The sequence below is a fragment of the Prionailurus bengalensis genome, chromosome E3, assembly GCF_016509475.1.
Source record: "Prionailurus bengalensis isolate Pbe53 chromosome E3, Fcat_Pben_1.1_paternal_pri, whole genome shotgun sequence".
NCBI lineage: Eukaryota > Metazoa > Chordata > Mammalia > Carnivora > Felidae > Prionailurus > Prionailurus bengalensis.
Window position 1 is genome coordinate 17674695 of NC_057357.1, and position 25222 is coordinate 17699916.

General features: G+C 41.8%; 1 protein-coding gene across 2 annotated transcripts in view; it reads right to left on the reverse strand.

The window, feature by feature from the left end:
• Positions 1-8151: 8151 nt before the first annotated feature.
• Positions 8152-25222, reverse strand: part of LOC122471410 (integrin alpha-X-like) — a 50348-nt gene continuing 33277 nt past the window's right edge. Inside the window, exons 21-30 of one of the 2 annotated variants that reach the window (XM_043559957.1) lie at positions 14323-14439; positions 14155-14234; positions 13981-14064; positions 11947-12025; positions 11729-11836; positions 11528-11611; positions 11207-11320; positions 10943-11044; positions 10573-10683; positions 8152-8845 (exon numbers count right to left, since the gene is read on the reverse strand). In XM_043559957.1, coding sequence (XP_043415892.1) covers positions 8747-8845; positions 10573-10683; positions 10943-11044; positions 11207-11320; positions 11528-11611; positions 11729-11836; positions 11947-12025; positions 13981-14064; positions 14155-14234; positions 14323-14439 — 978 coding nt within the window. In that variant the 3' untranslated portion in view covers positions 8152-8746. The remainder of the gene's footprint in view (positions 8846-10572; positions 10684-10942; positions 11045-11206; positions 11321-11527; positions 11612-11728; positions 11837-11946; positions 12026-13980; positions 14065-14154; positions 14235-14322; positions 14440-25222) is intronic. The other variant, XM_043559958.1, reaches the window with a different exon arrangement.

A 25222-nucleotide genomic window follows, 5' to 3' on the forward strand; every position in this document is an offset into this window, starting at 1 on the left:
TTGTTACAAGCTGCACCATCCGCAACAAATAAAATATATGTAGACCAACCTCTTTAGGGAAATGCTCCATCAGCAGCGATCCCACCCAGTTTTCTGCCACTCACAGGGTAAGCATCAATTGCAAACAAACAACCAAACCTCATTTTCTGTTACTTGGGTTTTCAGCAATAAACAAAAATCCATCAAGCACGTCTCCCTCATATATGCACTGCAAAGAGCCTAGGGCTGATTCAGACTTTCAACATCATTGATTTAATCCAAGTATAAAGTGGTGTGTTTATTCTGCCACACATGATTTAGTCATTGATATTCCACCATATACTTCTGAGACTATACAATGTTCAAGCTGTTCCTTGGTAAAGGGATTTTGGCCTTACCTTATTCTTCAGGCATAACATTTGCCAAAAGCTCAGGGTAGCCTATTCAATAGCCATCAGTCCTGCTATTTCTTCCTGGCTAGCACTATTACTTCTATTATTAGGCTTCTAAAAGGCAGGTGACTACTCTCTCAGCACTCATGTAACCTAGGGATGGAACTTACTTGAATCAAGGTCCACAGGACCTAAGGGGGAATCTGAGGATCTACGGAAAAGATTTATTTCCCTAATAATAAAGACGAGAGGAGAAACTGCATGGGTTTTCAAACTTGGGAATCGCCAGGATGAACTCTGAAAATTGCCCCTGTGCACAGAGGGTCAGGAGAGACTGAAGAAAGAGGTAGGCTGCTCCAGACTGGTAGGTGTCAGGGTTAATAAGCAAGAGATTGTTTTGGCAGCCACAGGACAAGCATATCTCCACACCCACCTGCCATGATTTAAGAGTTTGTGTACAGAGGAGGGAGTTAAGATGGAGAAGTTGTACGGGGACTCTGAGTTTGTCTTGTCCCTGAAACATGGCTGGATCAGCACCAAACCAATGTGAACACTTAGGAAACTTATCCGAGGATTAACACAACAATCTTGCATAATTTGAGTCACAGAACTTGACAGGTATGTGGTGTGAAGGGTGAGTTGGGGGAGAGAAATGCCACAAAGATGCGAAGGGTAGGGAGCTGTTTTTTCAGAGAGGGGACGAGACAGAAAGAGAAAGAGGGGGAATGCAGTGTATCAGGATCGTGCAAGAAAATCACTCCACCCATAGTACCTGGAGAGAAAGTGAGAAAGTAAGAGTGAAAGCACTTGCAGGGGACTGGACAAGAAGTATCCAGTGATGGGGATATAGGAGAGGGTTTCAATACCACCAGGTTTTGTTCTATTATCTATTACTGTTCTATAAGCAATGGAGTGCAGAGTCCTCAGGTTCAGAGCTTAGTGCCTGGCAGTGCTCTGGTAAGGAAACAGGTTGAATCCCCAGGAGCAGGCAGTGTAGTCTGAGGGGTCCAAGTGCCACATGGGAAGTGATTAGAGTGCATTTGATAGAGGCCATACATCCTCCCCTTGGGCAAAGATCCTGGCGGACTCCTGAGAACGACCACGTTTGCTGATATTAGGACAAAGGCGTCAGAGTGTGGCAAAACTTGGTGCCAGCTGTGTGTTGTGATTTGCCATGAACTCTGAACCTCTGCCACTGCACGATCATGCAAATATTTTCTGGGACAAGCTGGCACCTGGCCATTGCTCCACAAGACCCTCCCCCAGAGAATCAGCACAGGTCTAAGATGCGGGTGGCTCTAAAGTGTGGGGTTTTGAAACACAGCCCCATCTGAGATAAAATTCTGGAGGGAGGTGCCACTTGGCAGAGAGACAGCTTGGACATGGACAAGGTAGATGTGGGGAGTGGGTGGCGGTCTGAGACAAGCGAGGGGTGCTTGATCACAGATCAGTGAGAGCACAAAGTTCCTGTACCAGAGACTAGGGGGCTGAGTGAATCAAATTTCACCCTGAGCGCATGTGGGCACATGTGCACCCACATGTGTACTAGCACACACAGATGCACCACAGTAGCTAAGCAGTGCCACCAAGTGGAAGATGGAGCTGTTACACCAAGTCCTTCCCAACTTCACCCTCTGAGCACATCCTCAGAAAACCAGCACAAATCCCTCCCACCTGCTTAGTCTAAGAACTATATATAGTGTGCTTGCTTCAAAGTTTCAGTCCTAGGGGAAATTGGATGTAACTTCATTCAGGTCTCATTCTGTTTTTTTTTTAATAAAATTTATTGTGAAATTGGTTTCCATACAATACCCAGTGCTCATCCCAACAAGTGACCTCCTCAATGCCTGTCACCCACTTTCCCTCTCCCCCACACCTCCATCTACCCTCAGTTTGTTTTCGGTATTTAAGAGTCTCTTATGGTTTGTAAAATCTGTTTGCTGGTTCATTTATTTGTTCATTTTCTTTATTTCTGTTTTTGCTTAAATTGTTTTCTTTTTTCTTTCTCTTCTTTCTTTCTTGGATATGGAAAGAGCAAATTCTTTTTTATTTTTATAAAAATTTTTAAATTTTTAAATTTTATTTTATTTCCTGTATTTTATTTTATTCTTTTCTTTTCTTTTTTTCTTTTTTTTTTCCAATATATGAAATTTATTGTCAAATTGGTTTCCATACTGCACCCAGTGCTAATCCCAACAGGTGCCCTCCTCAATACCCATCACACACCCATCCCTCCCTCCTACCCCCATCAACCCTCAGTTTGTTCTCAGTTTTTAGGAGTCTCTTATGGTTTGGCTCCTTCCCTCTCTTTTTTTTTCATTCAGCTCTCCCATGGTCTTCGGTTAAGTTTCTCAGGATCCACATAAGAGTGAAAACATATGGTATCTGTCTTTCTCTGTATGACTTGTTTCACTTAGCATAACACTCCCCAGTTCCATCAACGTTGCTACAAAAGACCATATTTCATTCTTTCTCATGGCCACGTAGTATTCCATTGTGTATATAAACCACAATGTCTTTATCCATTCATCAGTTGATGGACATTTAGGCTCTTTCCATAATTTGGCTATTGTTGAAAGTACTGCTATGAACATTGGGGTACAAGTGTCCCCTATGCATCAGCAAGCCTGTATCCCTTGGGTAAATTCCTAGCAGTGCTATTGCTGGCTGGGTCATAGGGTAGATCTATTTTTAATTTTTTGAGGAACCTCCACACTGTTTTCCAGAGTGGAAACAGTTCCCATTTGTCCACATCTTCGCCAGTATCTGTATTCTCCCGATTTGTTCATTGTAGCCACTTTGACTGGCATGAGATGGTATCTGAGTGTGGTTTTGATTTGTATTTCCCTGATGAGGAGTGACGTTGAGCACCTTTTCATGTGCCTTTTGGCCATCTGGATGTCTTCTTTAGAGAAGTGTCTATTCATGTTTTCTGCCCATTTCTTCACTGGGTTATGTGTTTTTTGGGTGGGGAGTTTGGTGAGTTGTTTATAGATTTTGGATACTAGCCCTTTGTCTGATATGTCATTTGCAAATATCTTTTCTCATTCCGTTGGTTGCCTTTTAGTTTTGTTGATTGTTTCCTTTGTTGTGCAGAAGCTTTTTGTCTTTATGAAATCCCAGTAGTTCATTTTTGCTTTTAACTCCCTTGCCTTTGGGGATGTGTCAAGTAAGAAATTGCTGCGCCTGAGGTCAGAGAGGTTTTTTTCCTGCTTTCTCCTCTAGGGTTTTGATGGTTTCCTGTCTCACATTCAGGTCCTTTATCCATTTTGAGTTTGTTTTTGTGAATGGTGTGAGAAAGTGGTCTAGTTTCATCCTTCTGCACATTGCTGTCCAGGAGACCTTCTTGACCATAATGATTTGTCCTCTGTATCCATCAAGGATGCTGAGGTGGGGCAGAAAACTCCTGAAGGTTACCATGTAAGAAAATACATTTAGCTCCACTATAACTAGAGCCATCACTTTTTGTTTATTTCTGGGGAGCGACTGTTAGCTCAACATGAGGTCTCCAGTTGCCTCCAATGGCTCTGACCTGGAGGCAGTCTTGCCCTGGTTCCTATACCTGGAGAATAGGATGCATCAACCCTGAATATGACAATATTCTTGAAGCCTCTACTAGAGTGGACAGGGCTTCAAAGATGGTAGGGGACAGGTCTTAACTGGTGTCCAGGTTTTAAGGCACAGTATGATGTTTCCTGAGGTTTCCAGTCTCTTTTCAGGTGTGGTCCTAGCAGCAGTGAGATCAAACCACATTTGTTTCTGGGTTATTTTTGTCAGACTCACTATGGTTATATTGGGATAGTCTTTTTGCTTTCTGAGTTCCCTCTCTGTCTTGGGTCTTTCCCATAAACTGTACCTGTTCCCAGGATTTGTCAGTTTTCCCCAGATCAGCAATAGATTGTCCAACATCATCAAAATGTCTTGTCTTATGACTGGACTCTGCATGGATATCAGTGTCCCATACCAGGTGCTAAGGGTAGACTGAGTTATCCTGTTTTTAGTTCCTGCAGTGAATGTCACCTAATCAGAGCTTTTAATAACTGGTCTCAAACAGCCTGTCTCGGGGCGCCTGGGTGGCGCAGTCGGTTAAGCGTCCGACTTCAGCCAGGTCACGATCTCACGGTCCATGAGTTCGAGCCCCACGTCAGGCTCTGGGCTGATGGCTCGGAGCCTGGAGCCTGTTTCCGATTCTGTGTCTCCCTGTCTCTCTGCCCTTCCCGCGTTCATGCTCTGTCTCTCTCTGTCCCAAAAATAAATAAACGTTGAAAAAAAAATTAAAAAAAAAAAAACAGCCTGTCTCATTCCCAACTCCTTACAAATTTGTTGTAACTCCTCCATAGATCTATAGATTACCAGGATCCCACATGCCTAGGGAGATTCCCTTTCATTGGGCCAAGCCTCCCTGTAGGCTAGAATAATCCAATCTATAAGGGAATGAGTAACTTTAAACCCCTGAGCACCAGGCCAGAACTGCTGGAAGACTGTGTGTGTGTTGTTGTTGCTTATTTTCTCTGTCTCCTACCTGGTCAGAGAAATGCCATCACCCACCATATCCCATAGTTGCAGTAACCATGCCAGGATAGTTTCCCTGGTCTTTTCCTAAACTTAGCAGCTACACCAATAAGCTCAGGGGGAGTATATTCTCCCATCATGAATGTTTCCTGAACTGTGGGCTGCCCCACTGGCTGGGATTGCTGTTGTTCTGCTTTTGCTTTCCTGTGTATTAAGGATCAAACAACACCAGGTGTTTCATTCATTTCGCTGCTAATCACCATAAAATCGTCCTCCTCATTTTCCTCACTTTCCCAGGTATTCCACCTCTTTGTGTCCCAATCAGGCTTTGTCATAAACACTTGGACCTTACTCCATTGCAGCTTGTCATCTCCTAGTTTGTAAAGAAGAATGCTAGGATCTCCAACTAATTATCCTGCTCTTGCATCCTGTCTTCCAGCCCTCAAAGCCAGCAGAGTAGTGGAAACCTGCCCATCTTTCTCTAACCTCAGCTCTTCTTCCAACTTTATAACACAAGTTTCAGCCTCTAGTTGGGTACTAATGGCCAGCCCACAGTAGAAGCCAGACAACTACACAGCTGTGTATTTCTCTTCTTTGCTGCACTGCACTCTGCACAGTTCCTCAAACAAAAGTATCAGACCAGTCACCATTTAGAGAACATCCCTGTACTCATGCACTAGTCCACAAGCATCTGACCTATGTCTCATCCCTCCCCACAAAAAGGTCATGAACAACTCCCAAGACCCATCTTTCAGTCTCTTGGCTGGCTAGCAAATTGTTGGTTTGCAACCTCAGGTATTCCCAGAATGAAATTTGAAACCAGCCCCCATATGGAAAGCAGACAGAAAGAGGCAGGCTTTAGCAGGGTTAATAAGTGAGGGAAATAAGAGGCTTGACTTGGGCAGCTTCAAGAAAAGTAGATCTTTACACTGGCCCACTAGAATCTTAAGTTTATATAGAGGCTTTAACTAGGTTCAGGTACATGTACCATCCAGATAGACTCAATAATGCATTGTTCTCTCAGGGCTGTGTCTTTCAAAATGGTTCCCACTTTGGAAATGGTAGGCAGAGTATACATTCCAAGGACAGGGCAGGGAGTGAGAAGCCTCTTTATACCCAGAGCCAACCAATGGTCATGTCCTCTCGATGATCTCCTCCAACAAACCGCTCCTCTTGCTTTTAGGTGCTATTATCCAAGGACAAAATGCCTGGAACAATGGCAGTCATCTTGCAACAATGAGGGGCATGGTCTAAGACAAAAGCATCACAAGATGGCTACATCTTAATGTCATTATCGAGGAACTGAATTAACCAATGACTATATCTGAACTTCATGTGGGAAGGCTTTTGATTGTCCCCTGTTACTTATAGCCAAGAGCAACCTTCCAGCATAAACATTAACTTTATTGCTGCTTTTATAAGCTTCTTTGAAATTATGTGACTTGTACATAATTTTGCTGTAAGAGCAACTTTGATTTATGCCACTGTAGTTTTGCTGTCTTCTCTGTATTTAATGATAAAATTATTGCTTTGGGATGGGAAAGCAATATGTTGCAATCATTCTAAGAAGTCTTTGTTGCCTTGTCTGTGAGGTCATTATGTCATGTGTGAAAATGACACAAAAGCTTTGATAGCTTTAAAGCCATCTAACAAAGTTTCATAATGGACAACACCTTAGGAGAAAAAAGATATGTGATCCAATAAAATACAGTTTCAATGGTATAATATATTCTAGATATATTTAAATTTTGCTCAGAACCACTCATCCCACCATTTACACATCCTGATACTAAATGTGCACTGGAACCTCATTGATTTTGATGATATTATTCTAAGTTGAAGCAATTTACTTTTTTTCGGAACCACAATTTTTATGCTTCAAAGAAAAATTTTTAAGCCATTGATCCATTTTTATGATTTGGGGATATAACACAACACAATGGCAACCCTGAAAATGTTAATAAAATTCATGTAAGCAATAGTAGGCACAGAAAATATGTGAAAATAACTCTGTTGCCTTCATTTTATTTTTTTAATTTTTTAAACATTTATTTATTTTTGAGAGACAGAGAGAGGCAGAGCATGAGCAGGGGAGGGGGAGAGAGAGAGACACACACACACACACAGAATCCTAAGCAGCCTCCAGGCTCTGAGCTGTTTGTTAGCACAGAGCCCGACACAGGGCTCGAACTCACGAACTGTGAGACCGTGACCTGAGCTGAAGTCGGAAGCTCAACTGACTGAGCCACCCCGGCGCCCCTGTTGCCTTCATTTTAGACAAGAGATTGCTGCAGTCCTTAGAGTCTAGGAACACCTTTAGGAACATAATTACTTAGGTATATGGCAGGATTTCCATGAAAGTCTATTCATGGAAAGGATTTCTATGAAGGGTCATTTTCCAGCTTCCCCTAAATCACTCATCAACTGCTTCACCCTTCTGTGTTTCTAATGCAAACATACACATGGCCCAAACACCTAAGGGGTGGCAGCAGCAGTGGGATCTCTCCAGGCAAGGAATGGCCTGCTATGTGTTGACCCCCAGCTCAGTGCCATGCACCACTTTGTGCTTTATGCTAAGATTGGTGGCATAATAGTAAGAATGGCCTTATTTGGGGCAGCAGGTCTCTGATATAAGACTTCAAAGTGCTCTCCAATCACTTACCATATGCAAACAATGTCCCCTTCACTACATCCTAGGATTTGTAAGAAACACCTGTGTGTTGATCCACTCTAATGACCTTTCCAGGTAAGCCCCTTCTTCATGCCCCTGTCACAGCCCCATCAGCCTCCCATCAGTGACAGTTTTGAGAATCGAGTGAGTAGATTAAGAAGTCAGGTTACCCAACATAAGAACATTAATAATCCTCACTCTATTTAACTTACTTGTCCTGGCCTCAGGCTTCAGGGCTGGCAGGTGTCCACCATGGTTAGGGGACACCATAGGTTGACCACTATACATGACTCACATCCCTAAAAGGCCTTAATTTTATACCTTTGACATATTTTCCAATAAAGGTGCATGCATTGTTTTTGTGCAATGTGTTAAATTGTTAATGCAAACTTTAAAATACACAATTTTTAGAATAATGCTTTAGCGTTTCTTCATTCGCTATATTTGGAACCTCAAAAAAATGGAAGTATCCTGGGCATCTTGGTCTCTTGAGAGATGCTGGAGCTAGTTGAGCCAGAGTGACATTGGGGCAATATCCCTGCTGGGGTTCTACTTCTCCTTCCAAGCCAGCAATGCTGACAAAGCCTGGAAGCCATGTTTACAAATTCCAATGTGTAGACATTTTATTCCCAGTTCAGTTTCAAAATGCGGGCTGAAATTTCTGAGACAAAAAGCTGATACTGACAGTATTTACTAGGAATGAGGATGATAGGAAAGCACAAAGCAACTCATGGTGTGTACATCAAAGCCCACCTTCTGGAAATTCAACTGGATTCCTAACATCAAGTTGGAGAGTTCAGGAGTTATCCTATGTTAATAGGGAGCCACCAAAGATAGATGAGGATTGTGGCTTGTTTAGTATTGTATTTTAGAAAGATCATTGGTAGCTAGTGAAGAGAGACTGGAGCCTGAGGCTATTGTTCATGTACTTCTAGGTAAAAATCAAAGTCAAGTCCACCCAAGGGCATGGTGAAAATCCTGTTCTGGGGTTTCCAGTTGCAGCCTTGACAAAACAAATAGCCCTTCCCTGGCAAGAACTTTCAGTGAACACAATGCATCCTCCCAAAGGGAGAAAGCTGGCCTCCCTCACATGGAGCATTTCTCTCCCTGCTGGCCTAACTTAGCTGAGAGTAAGAGGGCCAGGAAACCTCTCAGAAGAGAACAGGTTCAAGGGAGAATAGGAGGTAATTTCTTATTGGGAAGCTTGAGGGTCTGATGTCCCATTTTCTGGGATAGTCTGTCCATTTGCTTCCTCCATCATTTCCTTATACTGACGTTTGAAGAAGCCAACCTGTGGAGAGGAAGGAAAAGAGAATTAGGAAATCCAGTGGAAGAGAGGAAAAAAGATGATTGAGGAGGGAGAGGGATCACCATTGCTGGAGCCCCTACTATGTTCCAGCACTACACTAGAAACATTAGACACACTGTGTCATTTAGCCTTTACCAAAATTCTGTGAGTTGGATGAAATCACCTTCAGAATGAGAAGTCAAGACCCAGCATGGACCAGTCACTGCCTACAGACACAGGAAGAATCAGTGGTAGTGTCAGCACCCAATCCAGTGCTGTGCTTTATTTTATAATTTGCTGTGAAGAGAAACATGTAGTGATAAAGACGAGAGAGGAAAAGACAAGGAGAGCAATTAAAGGCAGTCTGACTAAAATTAACAACACAAGAAACAACAGATGTTAGCAACAATGCAGAGAAAGGGGAGCCATCCTAAACTGTTGGTGGGAGTGCAAACTGGTTCAGCCACTCTGGAAAATAGTATGGAGGTTACCCAAAATTAAAAAAAAAAAAAAACACAACCACGCTCTAATCCAGCAATTGTGCTACTAGGTACTCAAGGATACAAAATACAGATTCAAGGGGCACCTGGGTGGCTCAGTCAGTGAAGCATCTGACTCTTGACTTTGGCTCAGGTCATGATCTCATGGTTCATGAATTTGAGCCCCACATCAGGCTCCATGATGACAGCGTGGAGCCTGCTTGGGAGTCTGTCTTTCCTTCTCTCTCTCTCTCTCTCTCTGCCTCTTTCTGCTCTCTCTCTCTCTCTCTCTCTCAAAATAAATAAAAAACTTTAACAAATTAAAATTGAAAGAAAAAACAAAAAGACAAATGCAAAGGGATACATGCACCCCAATGTTTACAGCAGCATTATCACTAATAGTCAACTATGGAAAGAGCCCAACTGTCCATAGGCTGATGAATGGATAAAGAAGATTGTAGATATCAAAAGAAATGAAATCTTGCCATTTGCAATGACAAGGTGGAGCTAGAGTATATTAATCTGAGAGAAATAAGTCAGTCAGAGAAAGACAAATATCATGATTTCACTTATATGTGGATTTAGGAAACAAAACAGATAAACATACGAGAAAGGAAAAAAAAGGAGAGGGAAGAAAACTATAAGAGACTCAACAATAGAGAACAAACTGAAGGTTGTTGAAGGGTAGGTGAGTGGGAGGTGGGATAAATGGTGATGGGCATTAAAGGGAGGAATTATGATGAGCACTGGGTATTATATGAAAGTGGTGAATTACTAAATTCTACTCCTGAAACCAATACTACACCATACATCAACTAACCTGAATTTAAATAAAAATTTGGAAGAAAAACACATAAGGAGGCCTGAGAATCAGACAGGAAGGCATGAGGGAGTGTTGGGGACTGGTGATGTCATATGTGGGAGGGGATCTCTCATATGCAGTGCGTTAGCAAGAATGTGTATCTATATCCAAGGTGAGTTCTTCCCTACACTGCAGAAAGAATGGGATCGAAAACTGATGGCTCAGTCAGTTAAGCGTCTGACTTCGGCTTAAGTCATGATCCCACAGTTCATGGGTTATAGCCCGTGCAGGGCTCTGTACTAACAGCTCAGAGCCTGGAGCCTACTTCGGATTCTGTGTCTCCCTGTCTCTCTGCCCCTCCCCTGTCTCTGTCTCTCAAAAATAAATAAAAATGTTGAAATTAAAAAAAAAAAACCTGGTAGTGTCAAGAGCAGGATGAAAATACTCACCTTATACAGAATGACTGTGATGAGAGCCAGCAGCAGCAGTCCTCCCAAAGAGCTGCCCACAATAATGGGGACAGGGTTGTAGACCTCATACTTCTCCAGTACCATCTCCATCTGGAGTGGAGGTGATCTCATCAGAAAGTATCAGAACTCTTGCTGTCCCAGACTCTTCCCAGGTTCCCCAACCTTTAACTCTCTCCCCTCCTTCCTTTACTCCAAGGGGTGACAGGAAAATTCATAGGCTTGGGGACACCTCTCCTGCTGAGGGACCTTCATCCTTCCTCCCTCCAGGCTTGTGAGCCTCACAGCACCACAGATTTTGCATTAGGAGCCCTCTTACCAGCCTGGCCACTGCCTACCACCCAGTCACTACCTGAGCTCTCAAGAATGCCTCCTGTCCTGGAAGCTGGGCATACACAGATGTGTTGAACATGATTTCAGCCACACTCACAATCAATACCTTCTTCTGCAATGTCTACAAAACAGAGGGGGCACAGATGAGGAACTAGCACTGGGAAAGGCACAGAGTTCAAGAAATGTCCTGGCTGGAGGATGGACACAGACATCATCTGGTGGCACCTGAATCCTGTGGTGGGGCAGTGGGGGGTGGGTGGACTCTGCTGTTGGGCCTACACACCTGGCTGACCCAGCCAAAGCTGAGGTTGCCCTTTACGATGAAGTCAAGTTCCTCCTGGACGCCAAAGGAAGGCAGGTCACAATGGAACCTCAGGCAGTCAGCAATTGAGCAGTTCTAGGGACAGAGAAGTAGCATTAGGCCAGAGAAAGGTGGTTTTGAAGGCAGATGACAGCATAAAACTGATTGATGTGAGAGGAGCAGTCACAATTGAATTCAAGAGGGCTGTTCAGCAGACAGCCATCTGAATGTAATACAGGTTCTTGAGTTAAACTCTTCTGGTGTGTGCTTTGAAGTGGAAATGGCCCAGAGCCCTCCTTTTACCAGCACAGGATTCTTCTGAATGTGGGTCAGGAAGTCAGACTCTATGGGCACCATTCTCTCTGAAGAACACTGAATGGAGGGGTTCTAGGAAAAAACACAGAGAACAAGCATCTAAGGGGGTTGGGCATCAGGAATTCATGAGGGACAGAGAGATCCAAGTAAAGGGCATTAGCTGGGGAGCTGTACACAGCCCTTGAGTACCTGGGGGTGGAAAACCCCTAACTCTGTCCACACAGGCACCCCATTCAGCTCCACAGGCACAGAGAAGTTGATGCTGACAGGCAGGTCCCTCTGTCCCAGATTGTTCACCTGCACAGAGGGCAGTGAGAGCAAAGAACATGCCAAATGCCATATCCCTCCCTAATTGCTGGCTCCTAGCCCCCTGCCACAGCCCATGCTCTTGAGTCAGCATCACTTGCCTGGTATCTATGCTGAGCCTGGCTGCTTTCCTCCCAGTCCAAGGCTGAGAAGTTGAGGTACTTGGTGGACTCTTCATGGCTGGGGAGAAAAGAGGCACAGATGGATTTGAAGTTCCTTGAGGGACTCCTAAAGAGGCTCACGTTAGCATCATGACAGGATAGGTAGCCAGTGGGGCCTTGGGGTGGCCTTCAATGAATTCTGTGACTGATCTGAGGTAATGGGAGGATTTAGGGAGCAGGGCTGGGTTTCAAGCTGGGTGCAAGCTTCTTGCAGAAGCTGTCAATGGAGTAAACTGCCAAGGAGGCTGGCAGAGAGCACCGTGAAAGGGACCCAGAACTATGCCATTGACTCACTAGGGAGCAGGGGCCAAACCATCCCTCTTTGTGTCTCCGTTTTCCTTTCAGGCCCTCATGGGCACAGAGGATACAGGATATGCATGTGAGACCCAACAAAGTTTTGGGGAGACTTGGACTTATACTATTGATAAATGTTTACTGGACACTACCACTGTCTGGCCTCCCACAGACCTTCCTTCCTCTCCTGTTTCCTTGGCTTTTCTGGTCCTGGGACTTAGAGGTGAGGGAAGGCCTAACAGTACTCTTTACTGGATCTCAGCGTAACAATTCCTGCTGAGCCCTACCCAAGCCCATGTGTGGAGACCCAGTGGCCATCCTGGCTCCTCACACAGGTGGGTGGGCTCACCTCTGGCCCTTCTTGCTCCACTTCTTGGGTACCTGTCCTTTGCCCACACAGTCCTAATTCTAGACCACTTCCACTCTAAACTCTCATCCCTCCTCTGTGAGGAGCTTCCCCAAAATGCCCCAGCCTCATCCTGTGGGCCTCTCTGAATGCTCCCACCCACAGAGTCAAATCAGCTGAGTACACCTGAACTGTAGGGCCAAATATGCCTAAGATATGCCCTGCCCATGTGTTTCCAGTACACACTCCAGCAAACAAGCTCAGAGCATGCACCTGGCTGGGCTGCTGAGACCTCCCAATGTGGAGATGTGAATTAGAACATGACACTGGGCAGGAGGAGGGTGTCCAATGAGGCACAGGGCAGAACTAGCACAGAGAAAGGTACCCAGGCTAAGCCACACAGACTTGTTGCATATCATGGATGTATACATCCCACAAGGGCAGGAGATTGTGTCTGGTTTTGATTATACAATACAGACTCAATAAATTTTTTGTTGAATTTCAAATGAATTTATGGAAAGCAGCCAGAGCACTGTGCTTAGAACACAGAAAATGCTAGGAAGCTATTTACTGAAAGAAGGTATCTGCTCCAACACATGACTTGACTCCTGAGTCTTAAACACCTCATCTATTACCCTTCCTGGAGCAGCATTTTAAGCTCTTTTTCTTTTATCTAACTTCTCCCTGAAATTTGACCTCTACAGCAAGCAGGTCATTTGTCTCTGTACCTCCCAAAATGGACTGGGAAGAGGAGGAGTAGCAGGTCTAATGCCCTGCAGGTGTAAATCTGTTCCTTTCAATGAAGAATTGTCTCACCCAAATGTCAATGACTCCTTTGAGAACCACTGCTGGCTAATCCCAATGCCATGGACTCTAACATTTAGCAGAGGCCTCCCTTGACAGAAGGCTCTAGCTGCTCTTGGGAACTCATACAGCCTCAGAGTACAGAACCATGGAGAGGTCCTTGATGAGATTCTGCCTTGGATCAGAGTAACCTCACTTCCAAATAAAGCTGTAGGAATCTTGAGACATGGAAATGTCTCATATTTCTCAGGAAACCCAGGAAAATCTTGGTGTTTCTAAAAAAGCCTTCTGAGAACTGTAACCTCTATTAAATGTATAACAATAGTAATACTACAATTATTATTATCATAGCTATCCCTCAATAAACACTCGGTGCTTAATTAGTAAGTGCTAGCAGTATCATCTACCAATTGAAAAGGTGGTGATAAAACCTGAATGTTCCAGATGTTGAACTTCTGCAGGGGGTAAAATCCTTTCCTAGCCCCATCAGAGTGATAGAGAAGAACGCTTTTGAGCTGGTGGTATGGTACCTGCTGATCACAGTGTAGATGGCATACTTCACCATGAGCTCCATCTGAAAGGTGGTCTTGCTGGTCCTGGGAGTAGTATTTTCACTGGAGAAAGAGGAGGAGCCTAATTGGCAAGGACCCCAGAGGAGGAGGCTAGGGGCAAGGAGGCACTGCCCCAGGCCTGGCCCAGCTCACCTGCTCACGTTAGCTGTCAGAAGCAACCTATCACCCAGTATGGCCTTGGGGGAGACGTCAAAGGTGACCACGAAGGTCATCTGAGGAAGAGGCAAGAATGAGGGAGTCACCAAGAAATGAGACAGGGTAGGGGCAGGTAAGCAGTGGGTGGGCAGAAGCAAGGCTGACCTTAGCACCCTCATGGAAGATGAGGTGGTTGATGCTGCAACGGGTGCTCTGAGTACTCTGGCCCTGGGCTGGGGTGCCATCACAGGTCAGGCTTGGGGAGTGTGCCTGCAGCTGGTTCTAGGCAAGGGCAAGTAAAGAAAAGGCAGGCAAGCATTTTTTAATATTCTAGAGACTCCATGAAGTAGTGAGTTTCCTGGTATGTATCTTAAGGTTATGTTTTTTAAAATATCTTCAGACACTATCTGGTCAAATTTCTTCCTAATGTAGAAATGCCAGATTTATTAGAGTTTACCCTCTTTTTATTTTTTATTCTTTTAAAAGAGCTTTTTATTATGGAAATTTTCAAACATACTCAAAAGTAGAAAGACAGACTAGATAAGTCGACCCTCTTTGTTTCCATCACTCAATTTAAATTTCTACTCTTGTTTTATTCAGCTGCTTGACAATTTCTTCTGAATAATTTAAAGCACATTCTGAATATCACATCATTGTATCCAGAAACACTTCAGTGTATGCCACTAACAGATAAGGGTATTTTTTAACATAACCACAAGACTTAAGAAATCACACTCAATAAAATAACTCCTTAATACTAGCTAATATCCAGGTCATGTTCAGTCTTCACATTGTCTCCAATAATGTTATTTTGCAGCTCATTTTTATTTATTTTTTACAGCTATTTTTAAAATCAATATCCAACGAAGGTTCACATATTGCATTTGGTTGACACATCTAGTAGTAATACATTCAATGATAGGGTGCTCAACCCTCACACAGCCAGAATTTGCCATTCCTAGTGCATTCCTTCATACATAAATCAAAATATGCTCCCATTAGGAATATTACTAGCCTAAGAGAGACATAGGAGACCAACCAACCAAATGGAAGGTATAGACCTAGTTTAGATGTTTGTTCAAATAAACCAGCTGTAAAAAAGATATTTTTGAGACAATTAAGGAAATTAGACTATGGTCTAAATACAAAGGAATCATTCATTTTGTTGGATGTGATCATGATATTGGGGTCAGGTAAGATGTGTGGGAGGAATGCAATGACATGTTGTCTGGGACTTGTTTTAAAATACATCAGCAAAGGGAAAAAACCCAGATGAAATAAATGTGGTCAAATGTTAATAATTGTTGAATTTGGATGATAAATTGTGGGGAGGTTTGTTGAACTACCTCTTATTTTTGTAAATGTTTAACATTTCATAATAAAATTTTCATTAAACAACCTGTTTCTCTTTGACTCCCTGTTGTCCTAGTTCTATCTTCTAGAATAGAAATTGCCAAATGACAGCTCACCATCAATTTTTATAAATAAATTTTTATTGGAAAACAGCTATGCTCATTCATATACATACTTTCATTGTCAATGGCTACTTTCATTCTACAACAGCAGAGGTGAATAGATGTGACAGACACTGTGTGACCCACAAAGCTGAAATATTTATCATCTAGTCCTTCATAGAAAAAGTGAAATCAGTAACCAAATGGTTAACAAGACTAATATGTGCAACTACAACTTTTTACCCAAACTTGCTTGTTCTCAGAATGTGGCCTACCACCACATTTCTGTAGAAACAGTCTTGCCTAAAACCATGATAACAAAACACTTGATTTAGGTGTTTTGCAGAGACTCAGGCCTCATCAAGAAACTGGCCAGAATTGATCAGGACCACTGACTGCCTCTTTGACCATGCACAAATGCACAAGGGGTGAACTTTTGACATAGAAGGGCCTAAAACTCCACTCTTGAATCATGCTAAGAAAACCATCTTCTGGTAATACGTAACATGCATGACAGCTTTGCAAAAGCTTCTCACGGTGCAGATAACAAAATGACCGCAATCCTCCCCTACTTATTAACTTCCTTTATCTGATTCTAAAGTCATATCACTCTTCTCCCCTATAACCAGACCTTGTTTTATTTGCCTTTAAATATCCCTGACTCTCCCTTTCCTTATGCAATGTCTCAATGATTGGCTTTACTGCACATTGAGGGTATGGACTTGGATTTGATTACAAATTTGGCAAACCAGCCAGGAACTCTGCCTATGATTTGTCTACTCTCCAGCCAGTAAAAGTAACAGGAGGTTGGTGATAAGTCCAAGCAGTGTCCTAGGCTCTTTTGTTCCAGAGACCATCCCAGGGGCACCACCCCAACTTGGCACCACTGGCTTTCTATGTTTAATTTAACTCTGTGGCAAGGAAACATCTTTTGGTTTGGACAGACATCTCTTCAAGAGTATTTTGGTATCATAGCATGTGAGCTTATTTCTTATTCTCATTCAGTTGCCTCAAAATAAGTAGGGGCATTTGGTTTGGTTCTCTTAGCCTCCTTTTCTTGCTTAACTAAGAAAAGTTTCCTAGGGTGCTAAGTGAAATAAGTCAGTCAGAGAAAGACAATACCATATGATTTAACTCATATGTGGTACTTAAGGAACAAAACAGATGAACACAGGGGAAGGGAAGGAAAAATAAAATAAGATAAAGACAGAGGGGGAGGCAAACCATAAGAGACTCTTAAGTAATAGAGAACAAACTGAGGGTTGCTGGAGGGGAAGTAGATGGGGGGATGGGATAAATGGGTAATGGGCATTAAGGAGGGCACTTGTTGGAATGAGCACAGGGTGTTATATGTAAGTGATGAATCACTAAATTCTACTCTTGAAACCAATATTACGCTATATGCTCTATATTAAGTAACTTGAATTTAAATAAAATCTTGGAAGAAAAAAATAAAATAAAATAAAATAAAATAAAATAAAATAAACATAAAAAGAAAAAGTTGACTAGAAAACTTTTTGGTTCAGTCAGTGAAGACCCAACTTTCAAAGAGGAACTAGAGACTAGGAAGCCATTTGGTTCAGTAGGTGAAGCCCTAACTTTTAGTGAGGAACTAAATGCTTACAGTAGTACTCTCTGAGCTTCATCTGGTATGTTTGTTGCTGCAGCTTTTGGTATCTTTGCATAATACCAGCCATGTTCTAATTAGAAAATGAGAAATGACTATTTGATTTCTGCATGTAGCCCTTTGGGCTATACTCTCCAAAATTGGGCAGTGTTTAGTTATGAAACTATGAAAAAATTATCTTTTTTTGCAACACTGCTTGGCCAAAATATGTTACATTCTGAAGAAAAATGACCATTAATTAATGGATTCATAAATTATTTTACATTTTACAGTTAGATATTTGTAAAAGGGAAGGTAAATGGGATGAAATACCTTCTGTTCAGTCTTTTATGATTTTGTATCAGAATAAGCTGGCTCAGAAAAGATGTAAAATTTTACTCCAACAGCACAGTGACACTAAAAAATCTGTGTTGCCTGAATCCAACTGGAGAAAAGAGGATAATTTATTGATTATTGAATTAAACCCCCAAAGGGGGTACCACAGCAGCTGCCCCTCCACAGCAGCTCCATTCCAACAACTTGAGCACCAAAGGGACCCTGAACCAGGTCCCCTTACCTTGGGAGGGGGGAGGGCCAGAGTTTGGAAAGATTTCCCCTTCTCATACCCAGCAGGGTGTTTAATTCATCCAGGGAATCACTGATTCCTGAGGATGGCAATATCTGCTAACACAGATCCCAATTGGATGTTCAGACGCTGGAAGAATGATTTGGGTCCACCCTCCATTCTCTACCTCAGATTTGTTTAATTGAAAAAACAGTATGCTTACTTATAGAGATGACCCCAAGGGGATGGAAAATTTGTTTTCATCTATTTTTGCCACTCACAACCCACTTAGGTAGAGGTACAAAATCTGTTAAATACTTTCCTCACTTCTAAGGAATGCTGCATGTGGCCAGGAAAAGGCTAGAGAAGAAGCTAATCAGCTACATGCTGAAACCCCACTAACCCCTTAAGAGTTGATTCCATGATGGCCATTGCTACTGTGGATCCCAACTGGAGTGTCAACGTTGGAGACTACAGTTAGCTTGAACACTATCAGGATTGCATTTTAGCTGGATTAAGAAAAGGAGTCCCTAAGCAAAGGAGTGTAAATAAGAGTCAAGAAGTTAAAATTGAATGAGAACCCTTCAGAATTTCCTGAAAGAATTTTTGAGACACATCAGAAATAAACTGATATTGATCCTGAGGCACCAGAAATTTTTAAGATGATCAATATGATGTTTATCAAACAAAACATATCTGGAAATTCAAAAAAAAACTCCAAAAGCTGCATTGGTAATGCCTTTCACAATTGTTTGAAACTGTCTTTGAAGTTTTTAACAGTATCAACAGAGACCAAGCACAAGAAATAAAAGAGCACCAGAAAATGAAACAGCATGTTGCCTTGTTAACTGCTCCTTAACTCAAGAAAATCCAAGACCAGGCCAGGGACCCCTAGAGGGTGAGATCGACAACAGATAAGAAATTCAGGTGCCCCAATTTGGGTCTTGTCAATATGCCTATTGTAAACAAGAGGGCCATTGGAAAAGAGAATATCTTAGGCTCATGAGTTATCTTAAGGAGACAGAGTCCCAAAATGCCCACCAGATACCTTAACTGGTTGATAGTGACTAAGAATGAAGGGGACCAGGGGTTCCTTTAAATCTTGTAAAGCCTATCATCATATACCACAAGGAACCCCAAATAACAATGGCAATGGGAAATAGACTCATGGACTTTTTACTGATGTGAGGGCCACATATTCAGTACTCTGGGTTCTCTCTGCTATAGCTGTACCAAGAGTTTTGGGAGAAGTATTGACTAAAACCTTCCCACAACCACTAAACTGCCAAATGGGACAAATTCACCTTAAACACAGGTTTCTGAATATGCCCGAATGTCCCATCCTTTTACTGGGCTTTGATCTATTAACTAAACTGAATGCTAAAGTTAATTTTGCTATTGGATCCATAGATATAAAGGTACCACCAGAACAAGCTTCATCAAGATAGAGAAGTTCTACTAGAGCTGCCTGAAGAAGTCATCTGAAAAGTAAGATCAGATGTTTGGATGGATAGGAAGCCAGGACAAGCAAAAGCAGGGACACTTGTACATATTAAGTTTTGTGATGGGAATTCCAAACTTCAGATAGTATCCATTAAAGAAACAAACTAAAAGGGGAATTCAGCCTGTTCTCTCTGCCTTCTTAGAATTTGGCCTTCTCCACTTTTGCCAGTCCACATACAATGCACCTATTTTTTTATGTTTATTTATTCATTTTGAGAGAGAGAGAGCATGCAAGCACATGTGAGTGTGGAGGAGTGGCATAGAGAGAGGAAGAGAGAAAATCCCAAGCAGGCTCCACACTCAGTGCAGAGCTCAACACAGGGCTCTATCCCACAATCATAAGATCATGACCTCAGATGAAATCAAGAGTTGGATGCTCAACCAACTGAGCCACCCAGGCACCCCTACAATACACCTATTTTGCCTGTACAAATTTAAGAGCCATTAACCACACAGTTGCATGGACTCCTAGGCATCACTGGATTTTTCCACATTTGGATTCCTGATTTTTTTAATATAATTTATTGTCAAATTGGTTTCCATACAACACCCAGTGCTCATCCCAACAAGTGCTCCCCTCCATGCCCATCACCCACTTTCCCCTTTCTCCCACCACCATCTACCCTTAGTTTTTTCTCAGTCCTTAAGATTCATCACTAAACCTCTCTATGAAATTCTTAAAGGAAGAAATAATGAACTTCTTTATTGGACTGGAGAATGTCATTAGGCATTCCAAGTTGTTAAAGAAAAGCTACTCACAGCTCCTGCTTTGAGCCTTCCATATATCAGGAAGACTTTTGATTTGTCTGTCCATGAGAGTCAGGGGATCAGTCTTGGGAGTGCTAACTCAGAATTTGGGCAACATAAAAAGATCTGTTGCTATTTTTTCTAAATAATTAGATCTAACAACTAAGGGATGGCCAATGTGTGTGAGTGCAATAACAGCCACTTGTAATCTATTACAAGTAGAAAAATTTGCTTTGGGATATCCTACCACACTGCATACTCTACATTTATGTACTCTTACTACTGGAACAAAAGGGTGGCTACTGGCTCACCTCTAGAAGATTAGGCAAATATCAGGTTGTCCTATTGTACAACCCCAATGTTACTTAGAAAGCGGTCTCCACCTTGAATCCAGCCACATTGCTCTCCAACAACACTGAGGGACCCATACATGACTGTATACAGATAATTAACAAGTTTATTCCAGCCATCCTGATTTTATGAATCTGACACTGGAAAATCCAGACTTTGAGATGTTTGTGGACTGGAGCAGTATATTATGGATCACGGACAATAAAGAGCTGGATATGCAGTGATGACCCATCAGTAGAAGCTCTCTCACCAGGTACCTTCACTCAGAAAGCTGAAGCCATAGCTCTCATAAGAGCCCTCCATTTAGGTATGACAAGACAGTGACTATTTTTACTTATTCTAAATACACCTTTTTACCAGTCCATGCATATGCAGAGCCATTTGGAAGGAAAGAGGTTTGTTAAATTCAGGAAATAGGGAAATTGAACATGACAAAGAGACTTTAGAAGTACTAGAAGCTGTTTTGGAACTCAAGGAGGTAGCTATTGTCCCCTGCTGAGGACACCAGAAATTGGACTGTTTTCTTGCCAAAGGTAACAATCAGGCATGATCATACAAAGACTTCAAAACCCTCTATAACAGCTTTAGTACCAGACATAGACTTAACTAAATATCAACTCTAACCTTCCTCTGAAGACCTAAGAAGAGCTAAGAAATGGATATTTGGACATATTTCTGGCATTGAAACTGCCTGGAAATATAATAAATAAGGAATAAACCTTAACCTAGAATATCTTTTGGCAGAGATAATTAGTGATATTCACAAAGCACCTGTTATGGACATAATGCTGCTCTTTAATGGATCCAATCATATATTATGGATCCCAATATTCAGAAAACTGTTCAAAAATAGTTGAAAAATGTGACATTTGTGCTAAAAAAAATCCTAGGACCGAACCCCCACAAGTCCTAAAAGATAATAGAACTTAGAGACACCAAACCTGGAGAAAATTGGTAGGAAGATTTTACCATGATGCCGAAAACAACAGGTAACTTTCAATATTTGCTAGAATTTACAGACACCGGGGCGCCTGGGTGGCGCAGTCGGTTAAGCGTCCGACTTCAGCCAGGTCACGATCTCGCAGTCCGTGAGTTCGAGCCCCGCGTCAGGCTCTGGGCTGATGGCTCGGAGCCTGGAGCCTGTTTCCGATTCTGTGTCTCCCTCTCTCTCTGCCCCTCCCCCATTCATGCTCTGTCTCTCTCTGTCCCAAAAATAAATAAACGTTAAAAAAATTTTTTTAAAGAATTTACAGACACCTCTACAAGTTGGGTTGAGTTTTTTTCATGCCATTCAGAGAAGTTTTCAGAAGTTTTCAAAACACTTTAAAACCAATCCTAGGTTTGGATTGCCACTAACAATTCAGAGAGATAATGAAGCAGCATTTGTGGCTAAGGTCACACAAGCAGTATCTAATGCCTTGGACACTTGATGGAGACTACATACTTCATAGAGACACCAATATTCTGGGAAAACAGGAAAAAAAATGAACCATATGCTTAAAAACTTTGGTAAAAATCTGCCAAGAAACCAACTTAACTGGGAAAAAAGTTCTTGTCAGTTGCCCTGCTTCAGTAAGAGTGGCTCCTAGAAGTAGGCTTGGTTTAATCCCATATGAAATGTTTTATGAAAGACACTTTCTGTATTCTTTTCATGACTTAGGAGTTCCAGGTGGGGCTCATGTTAGGGATTTGGATACTATTGGGTACATTCAATCTTTGGGAAATACTCTAAGTGCTATACATACATTTGCTTCTATCAGGTTGATGCATTTCACAGATGTATTCTTACACCGCTTGAATCTTGGAGACTTGGTGTTATTAAACACCTTGAATAAGAAGCACCTGGAGGATCAACTCCAACCTCAGTTGACAGGACCTTATGAGGTGCTGTTGACCACCATTCTTCAGTGAAACTGAAGGGAATTAAGCCATAGATTTACCACACTCAAACTGGTTCCACAAGAATCCATTGGTTCCCTATGTCCTGTCAACAAGAACATGGGGAAAAACTCTGCTTGGACCAGAAAGCCTGAGATGGGCCTGAAACTGCTACTTGGGAGAACTGGTCTAAAGAAACCAATAGATAAGTAACAAATAACTTATGACCTATTAATAGTTTATACACTGTGAATGTTATTCCATTTTCTATTTGCATTTTCCTATTACATTTCCTATTTATATTTCCTATTTACATTTCCTAAGTAATTTCCTATTACAATCTCTCAAGTTTGGAAAGATAATTCCATGATTAGGAATTCTCAAATGTCATATACCTATTGGATATGTCACCCTAAACCACACTCAGTGTACAACCACAATGACCCAATAGTAATGCCTGTAACCAACTTTTCTCTGATCCCTAATTTTTCAATACATCTAAATCAATGCACTCCATTAGCTTACAGAATCAGGTTAATCAACTTGGCCTCCCTCATTTTTCTTATCCTTTATTTTTCTCCCAACTATCCCAAAATATGGGCCTCTCACATTCAATGATTGGAATACACCCTAGAAGCTTGTATTTCTCCTTTTGTTTACAATATAATCATAACAGTTAATAATTTCACCTCTTTTTAAATTAATTGACCCTTTTTCCTTTCATCACCTTTTAGATATTTTTGAGAAATATGCTGTTTTAAAAGTTACTCATCTTGAGCACTGAGTGCTGTGTGTAAATGATGAACCACTGGAATTTACCCCCAAAACCAAGAGCACACTGTACACACTGTATGTTAGCCAATTTGACGATAAATTATTTAAAAAACAATAATAAAATAAAATGTGTACTTAAAAAAAAAAAACTTTTAAAAATTGAAAAAAAAGTTACTCATCTTGTCCTGCTCCTCTCTGTACAATACTGAAAACTAAAAGAACTTGACAACATAAGACCCCCACACCCTTCTGTGTTACTCTCTTACCAATTACACCAAACTTAACTATACTTCTTCTTGGTTTCAAATAATACAATGATTTTGAAAAATGAAAGTATTGACCCCAATAAACTAAGAGGAGTGCTATGTGAACCCCAGGTTACATTTTTGTTTGTGGATATCAACACTTCCCTTGGCAACATGAATGTTTATGTGGCTAGCACATGGGAGGTACTTGTCTCCTAGGACATTTGGTCACCCCTTTTTTTCATATATAATTCTAATAAAGGCAGACATTTGACCAGTCCTCTCAACTGTTCTACAGGTTAAAGAGAGAAATCACAAAATATTCTGATTATTTTCCCAGAAGTCAGGAAGATGGAATTTGGTACATGTTTGGGAGACCATTATTGCCAAAGTGTTGAATGACATCACATGAACATATGATAAGAAATTGTTCAGTAACTTTAGGAATTATTAAATAAAATAAAACTTCCCAAGCCATAGCAGCCCAACAAAAGGCCTTGGGCAGGAATAGTTTTATATAATATAATTTAATATAATATAATTTATAAAATATATAATTTATATAATATAATATATAATAGTTTTATATAACATAATTTAGATTATATTTTAGCAGAGCAAGGAGGTGTTTGTGTAAAAGCTAATTCATCATGCAGCATATATATTAGCACTTCCTCAGAAATTGAAGCTTGTATTTACAAAATAAGACAACAAGCTACTTGGTTACAAGTCTCCCCTAATGTCCCAGACTCAGATTTGGACTCGTTTTCCAGGTTATTTTCTTGGATCCTCCAAGAAATTAGATCAATTTCCCTAGGATTATTCATATTCCTACTTCTCCTTTGCTATTTAATCATAAAATGTGGTATAAAATGTACAAAAACTATTAACCAAAGTACAAAAATTTTGGTAATGCAGAATGTTAGCTTACAACATGGAACAAAGGATATTTCCAAATAAGTGCAAAAAGTTTCCATTCCTCTAACCCTGATCTACACACTATTTCAGCAGGAAATAGCTAGAGTAGTCATCATCCCAGTTCCCTCAAGAATGAGAAATAATCAAAAGACAGTGGGCATGGAAACCAGTAACCAAAGAGTTAACAGGACTAATAAGTGCAACTGCAACTTTTTACCCAAATCTGCTTGTTCTCAGAATGCAGCCTGCCACCATGTCTCTGTAGATAACAGTCTTGCCTGATGCCATGATAACAGAAGGTTGATTTAGTTATCCTGCAGAGACTCAAGCCTTCACTAAGAAACTGACCAGAACCAGGGAATACAACATGGCAGAGAGGTAGGGGGACCCAAAGCTTCCTAGTCCCTCAAACACAGCAGTGTTGAGGCCAAAGGACTTTGAATTCCAAGAGTCCAGGCCACAGAGTGACAGAGACATCTCCAGGGGCCCACAAGGACAACCTGGCCCATAGGTGTATGATTGTGAACTGGGAGAGATAAAATGGGTGGCATAGGCATGAAGGGGAGGGATCCCCTTCTGTGGAGAGACAAAGGGGAGAGAAGGGCTGTGGAAGTGTAAGACTATATTTGGACAAGAGAGAAACCACAGGCCTGAGATCAGAAAAAAAAAAAAATATCCAATTTCTAACTTCGAGGCTTTCTCTGGACTGGAGTCAGCTGCCCTGTTCTCGCACATGGAAAGGAGGGGAGCCAACCCAGGGCTCGGTAACTAGTTCAGAGACACAGTCCACAGTGGGAGAAAGCAATCCCCTCCCTCGTGTGCTGTGGGAAGAATGTATACAGCCATTCAAAGGAAAAAGGACCCTGCCTGTGCCCACCAGCCAGAAACCATTTATCGGTGGGGTGGAGCGGCACTTCTCCCAGAACTGAGGTGCACAGAGTGGGACCCTTTAAGACATCAGGGTTTGAATCCCAGCTGAGCACTAGGGAGGCATAGGAGTCGAGTCAGTGGAGCAAAGAAAAAA